Source organism: Pteropus alecto, unplaced genomic scaffold (genome assembly GCF_000325575.1).
Source record: "Pteropus alecto unplaced genomic scaffold, ASM32557v1 scaffold87, whole genome shotgun sequence".
Lineage (NCBI taxonomy): Eukaryota > Metazoa > Chordata > Mammalia > Chiroptera > Pteropodidae > Pteropus > Pteropus alecto.
This window is the reverse complement of record NW_006443225.1, coordinates 8075987-8083217: the sequence shown is the minus strand read 5'-3', so window position 1 is coordinate 8083217 and position 7231 is coordinate 8075987. Positions and strand designations below refer to the sequence as shown.

General features: G+C 38.3%; 1 protein-coding gene across 1 annotated transcript in view; it reads left to right on the top strand.

The window, feature by feature from the left end:
• Window positions 1-372: 372 nt before the first annotated feature.
• The window catches only part of TTPA (alpha tocopherol transfer protein), a 25078-nt gene continuing 18219 nt past the window's right edge, over window positions 373-7231 (top strand). The window contains exons 1-2 of the mRNA XM_015598599.2: window positions 373-666; window positions 6616-6672. Of these exons, the coding sequence (XP_015454085.1) occupies window positions 373-666; window positions 6616-6672 (351 nt within the window). The remainder of the gene's footprint in view (window positions 667-6615; window positions 6673-7231) is intronic.

The following is a 7231-nucleotide window of genomic DNA, read 5'->3' as shown; positions in this document are numbered from 1 at the left end:
ATGTAACCTGAATTGCCCATTGTCAACTGCGTGTTATCTGATCTACTGAATCATAAAATCATGTGTGTGGCAGCACTTTTGTTAGGTGAAAAGAGTGTCTTCAAAGCTGGGCCTGAGCAGGTCAGGAAGCGCAGGTAAATTTCATGGGCATGTAACTCAAATCCCCATCATACCTGACCCTATCGCTTTGCCACCTTTCCTGTAACTCATATCTATGGCCTTATGGAGACTTTCTACAACCAGTTCATAGAGGCAGGACGAGCATGGCCTAGTGTTTGAGTGGGCTTACCCTATGATGTTACCAGTGCGAGATCTGTGACCTGTCCCCCAGGATGTAGGGTATACATTAAACATATGACCAATATATGGTACATGACCACCGTTACCATAACGCAAAGGTACAGGAAACAAGGAGTAGAAGTGACCATAGTTCCTCTTAGCATTACATCTAATAACCTAATTAAGGAATTTTTACTTACCACACCCAAAAGCTTTGATTCAGAAAGTTTGGAGGTCCTAGTGCCCAAGAGAAGGATTCTTTCACAAGGGAGCAATGGATTAGAAGCCGACATTGGCGGAGATGCAAGAAACAAATGGAAACGCAAGAGGCGTTTTGAGGTCTATGCGGGGAGCTGCTCCTTCCTGATGACCAGCCTAGATGCAAGGGTGAGACACAGACTTCGCCTCTTTCATGAGAAGTGCTGAATCTCATAGCAAAAGGCGTGGATACAGGGTGGGATGAAGAATTTGGGCCATAACCAGAGACAGTTCTCTCCTAAAGCTTCAGGTATCATTGGGCTCAGTAACTGTTCCTTTCCCTCGTCCCTTCAGGTGAGGGGCTAAAGTACCTCCCGCAGTATTTGACTCTGATATGTCTCACCTTCCCTTGTGGGTTTGTCTGCCCACTCCTGTAAAACAGCTCCCTTCTTCAGGTGCCATCGACCACTCCTTTTGAGCGTGCCATCGTTTCTGCTGGGACCCGGACTGAACCAGTCTCTTGAATATTAAGTTAAAAAAATAAGGCATAAAAACATTTATACTATGTCACCTTTTGTGCAAAAAGGGCAAGCATAGAGCTAGTTATACATATTTTTTACTCTCAAAATGAGAAAATAAGGACATTAACCAATATAAAACAATAGTGAAGGAAGGAACAGAACAAAGGGCACAGATATGAAAATATAACTTCTCTGAATGTTCCTACATTTGAATTTCTTGACATCACTTAATGTTTTACATAATTAAAAATAAAAAGGAGAAATAATTTCTTAAAACTGAAAGAAAAGGGGGAGGGGACAAATAAACTTATGTGTCAAATTGGTTGCAGAAACAACTCCACAAAGAAAAGCGTTTCTTAAAGTAAATTTAAAACACAGTAGTTTGACTAACCTTAATAAGATATTCTTGGGTTTTTCACATTCATCTTTATTAATTTTATCCTGAATGAGCATACAAGGTGTTTTAGATTGGAGACAGAGTTCTTCTTGAATACTTTACAGAACATAGTAAAAACGTTAGTCCCCGTCGCCTTAGTCCTTAACCTCAGGGAGACCCTTGTGAACTAAAAGGAAATTTTCCTACACAAGTGGACAAACACTCCCATTAGAAAGTGTTGAGGAAAATGATTTTTCTTTGCGTGTAAAGGGGAAAGAGGGAGCTGTCACCCTTCCCTCCTAAAAAGCGTTTCCTTCAGACCTACCTCCCTACCTTTGGTATGTAAATAAAATCTCTCCAGGAGCCAAATAGATTTGCTAGTCTCTCTCCCTATCAGCTTTTACCTCTTAGAGATTCGGCTACTGACTCATTGATTACTTAGAGCCTCTTCCAAGGTAGGGCAGTAATATGGTCTCAAAGAAAAGTTACTTCATGCATAGAAGTCTCTTAGTTTCCAGACCTCTCTTCCCAGAAATGTAAATTCCTATGAGAATATCTGGTCCAATCTTGCTGGCACCATAGGGACTTAACTTAGGAACTGATGTAGTCATTTGGCTTTCTCCAGGAGATAAGAGGAGTTTTACTGTTCTTTCAAGTCAGGGCAATTAACTAGACAAACAGCTCCATATCTAATTCCCATGGTATGTAAAGATATTTCTGCGGGGCTTGGGATTTGGGCTTTTTATAGGAACATGGACCAAACCAAGAAAGTTTTATTTCCTCACAGACATATCCTAAGAACCAAAAGTACCATAAAGAAATCTTTAACAGCATTCGATAATCTTATTTTTAGTAGTATTATCGATACTGCCAATTTTAAACTTTTACATGAAAAGTATTCAATTAAAACAAATAAGTAATTATGTTACTATTAACAAGTGGTAAGATTGTCAGTGTAAGAAAACAGGGATACAAGTATAAAGTCAACAGAAATTAGTAAAAACACGGCAATCTTAAATTTGATCAGGAAAAATAAGTGTGAACTCATGATGCATTTTCTTTTCGTTCTTTAACATTTTATTTTATTATTAATTTTAAGTATACAGTACATTGATTAGATATTTATACAGTTTATGAAATGATGCCCCGATTACTCTTATCTTCCCTCTGGCTCTACACACAGCCCTTGCATGACTACTGACTGCATCACCTGTGCCGTGTCCCCGTCCCCGTGACCATCTGTTAACTACTAATTTGTGGTTCTTTAACCCTTCCCCGCTTTCATCCAGCTCCCTTACCCTCCCCATCTCCCACCCCCTGCCATTAGCACATTGTCCTTTATATTTGTGTCTGTTTTCGATTTGTTTGTTCTTTTTGTTCCTTAGATTCCGCTTATAAGTGACATCATATGGTATTTTTCTGTGTCTGACTTATTCCACTCAGCATGATAACCTCTAGGTCCATCCATGTTATTGCAAGTGGTAGAATTTCATGTTTTTATGGCTGAGTAACATTCCCTTGTATATATGAACCATAACTTCTTTATCCTCATCTGTCGATAGGCACTTAGGTTGCTTCCATATCTTGGCTATTGTGAATAGCGCTGCCATGAACAGAGGGATGCATAGATTTTTATGAATTATTGTTTTGATTTTTTTTGGATAAATACTCAGAAGTACAATTTCTAGGTAAAAAGGTAAATTTGTTTAAAATTTTTTGAGGAACGTGTTTTCCATAGTGGCTATACCATGTATTTTCTGTTTAATCGATGCATTTTCTATATCTCTCCTCTAAAAAACACACCGAGAAACTGTGTCAGTGCCGTAGAAATGAGCAAGAACGGGAGTCCTTTCAAACAGTTCCCACCCACACAAGTACCCACTGTCCAGATTTCCAAGACAGTAGTTCTGCCAGGTTTGAAGCTTGTTGTCAAGGGAACGATGCAGCACAAATTCCTTTGTGCCTGTCTTCTTTAATTCGACCTTATGTTTGTGAAATGCAGCCATTTTGTTGTATATACTTTTAGTTTATTCATTCTCATTACATACAGTACATGATTGTATAAATATACCGTAATTTATGTATCCCTCCTACTGGTGATGAACAGTTTTATTGTTTTCAAATTGGCATATATAAGAAACAGAGCTCCTTTTTTCCCCCTGTCTTTTATTAAACATATGGTACATTTTGGTCAAACATATGTGTTATGCATATATATGCACACATATTTATTATACATGTCACACATATGAACATACGTATATATGTGTAGAAGAGGGACTGCTGATCATAGGTATGATTATTTTCAGCTTTTAATTTAATAAATACTGCCAGATAATGAAAATCCAGCATTGATCTTACTTTTTCTACAAAAATTGAATTCCAAATAAATAAAATAGTTCATAAGGGAAAGTTCCTATTCAGGGAAAACTCCTTATAATAAATAAGGAGAGAATGACCTTTTGCAATTGCTGATAAAATCACGGGCCAAAGCAAAGATTGTCATCAGAAAATGCTAAAACCATTAGGTAGAAAGGAAATGGAAAACTTTAAAATGAATAGATCAGGGCAACAGTGCCTAACTAATCAACATTAGCATACTAAGCATGGACAACAGATGATACGTACTCCTTCATGTGATGCAAAGAAGAGTCACCTCATGAAATATTCTTGCCAAAGACCAAACCTAAAGCTAATAAAACCTCTAGCTCTATCAGTTATAGGAAATGCAGAAGAAAGAGGAACCATTGAATGATACCACAAAGAAGCAATCAGCCACATCTAAAATGTGGTAAATTGTAAGGAAAATTGGCCTGGTTCCTCCAACAAACTAATGGTATTTAAAAAAAAAAAAAAAGAGGAGGCATATTCTTAACATTTAGGCTTACCACAAAAATACGATGTATAGATTTAGGTGGCTCTTAATTTGAATAATTTTAAAGAAATATTTTTGAGATGATCAGGGAAATTTGAATATAGATTGAATATTAAAGGTATTGGAAAATTGTTGCTAATATTTTTAGGTTTGAAAATGATATTGTGCTAATGTTAAACAAAGAAATTACATTGAAGTATTTACTAGGAAAATGATATAATATATAGATATTCTTTAAAATATTTCAGCTTATTAAAAAAGTAGGAGAGGCAGATAATACAAGATTGGCAAAATATCATTGATTGCTGTAGCAATCTGTACATTAGTTTTCATTACTATTCTATGTAAGTTTGACATTTTCCATGACAAATATTACTTTAAAATTTTAGAAATAAGGTTTCCCAAGTGATGTGAGATAACATTTGTGCTTCACTGGCAAACTATGCACTGTGTAAACTCTAGATGACACCCTGTGGATTATATGATTCTGATTCTATCTGGGCTATTTCACGAGCCTGTAAATTACAGATAACTAATAGTTACGGCAAACAATTCTTATCTAAGAGCATGCAGATTCTGGTCTACCTAGCAGAGTTTCAATTGATCTCTGTCTTTACCTGTGGAAGTTTCATTGGCCTCCTTTTGCACATTAGTTTCAACATCCTTTACCACATATAAATGGGTACTGTTTTGATTTCTTTTTTGACCTTCTTATGACATCTGCCTGGTTTCTTGCTTACAAGTCTTTAACATATTTTCAAATCTACATCTGTATGAGTCCTAATCTTACTCCTTTGTAAAGTTATCTCTTGACAGTGACAAATAGCACTTACTTATGAAGTAAGTACTTTCTTGTGAAGTTGAAAGTAAATGAAATTAATTGGTATACTTATGAATTATTATGTGCTGATGAATAATCGTTGGATAATTTCAGTGTAAATTGTAAGCTAGTTGTACACATAAGAATGAACTTTTCCTTCCATTTTTGTTTTTTATTTCCTCATACCATGAGTTCCAGAAACCCCTTTGGAATCTTAGTACTAGAGACCTGAATATATTTGCAGTAAGCAAGAGAGCTCACCAGACTTAAGTATGAGCATAGCCAAATTGAAATGAAAATGCTTCAGAACAAAAATTGAGTAACATCTGAAAACTTGTGCCAAAAATTCTGAAAATTTTATAGAGAGCCAAGATACTTTGTTGAAAGACATGAGCAAAGTCTGCATTATTTAACAAAAAGTAGTCAAATTTTAATGTAGGAGTCTTGCCTGACGTGTCTACCTCACCACTTCTCCAATATTTTTTCTTTCTCTTTCCTTTAACAATGCACTCTTTTCATCAGTGGAATTAACTGCAGACATTGGAATTACTTCACATTTTAGTTACACATATCCACTGCTACCACAGCTACCTCTTCTGTATTCAGGAACCGCCTCTCATGGCTATCTGGGCTCCATGTTGGTTCTGTTTTCACCGAGTCTAATGGCAACTAACTCAATCCATCAGTATACATTCCTTTGTGTTTATAAGAGTTTCATAAACACAGAAAGAACCAATTTGGACTCCTTACCCACATACAGCTCACTTTCATAAAAGGATACTAGAGCTATGATATAGTTATATCTATTACTTCTCACTGAACTTTTTGCCCAATTTTTAAAAAGCAGATGCTAATCACTAAGAACAAGTAGAAGAATGTGTTGAAAAAATGGAAAGAGAAAGTCCCGTTCACCTTTGGCCTCGTTCTTCCCTCATTAGACAGCTATTACAACAAGTAAGCATTGTGGTTAATGCTGTACCCATCATGCATCTGACGCCATGACAATTCTGTAAAAACCAAACATGGAAAGAAAAGGGATGTCTCCCTGATTCCAAGAGAAACCATCTTCTTTTTACCAAGAGCCACCCAAGATCATGGATATTCCACGTCTTAGTTAGATAAAAACCTCCAAATCCACAAAAAGGCGGCCAGCTCCCTCTAGAGCTTGCCTGCTCTCCTGTCTGAGAGTGTACTTTTGCTTTTAAGAGTGTACTTTTGCTTCCATTAAACTTGAGCTGTTGCTTCATCGCCTTCGGTGTCTGTCCGTGAATTTTTTCTCGTGACATTGACAAAATCCTGGTCACCTGTCTAGAGACAGTTGCAATGGATAGAGATCAAGAAAAGGCCAATTTAACAAGCCTTTGGGTTTGTACATCCTTGCCCTGCTTCATCTTCATTACCCAGGATCACTTAGGTGAGGTCATATAAGGACTTCGGACTGTTGGTTGAGAGATTAAGCATGGTGGTGGAGTGTAGCAGAGGAAGTGTGTGGTGTGTAAAAACTTTTGGCACTTGCTAGTCATTTATATGGATATGTCACTAACAGGGTAAAGTTCCAGGAGCTGCGAAGACTTTGCCTGGATTTGGAGAAAGGGGCGGAGTAGTGAGTCTGTTATGGAGTCTGTTAACGCGCGGCGTTGTTATGGTTTGACGTGGGGAATCGGTTTGGAGCCTAATGGTGAGAGAAGGACTCAGTAGCAAGTCTGCCACATGCCATTGAGTGATTGTTCTAAGGGTTCTTTCAGCTCCAAGACAAAGTAAGGAAGGAAGGAAGGGAGAGAGGAAGGGAAGGAGGAGGAGGAAGGGAGAGAGAAGGGGAGAGAGAGAGAGGAGAGGAGGGGAGGGGAGAGGAGAGGAGGGAGGGAGGCTAAAGGAGGGAAGGGAGAAAGCGTGAAAAGAAAAAGTTCCCTAGCAGATTCATTTGAAACATCCCAACTAATCACAGCCAATGTAGGCAAACAAACTTTTTGACATGTTCCCTTGGCCTTGAACACCAGTGACTTCCTTGACTCGGGAAAGGTTCAGGTTACTATCTAGAACTTTCAGAACGATTAGCACGGGTGGGGACACCACGTGGTTTCCTTCGGAGAGGCAGGGCTGGCCCACCCACCCGCAGGTGCGCCAGGCCCGCCACCGCCCGGCGGGGCGGGAAGGTGGGCGTG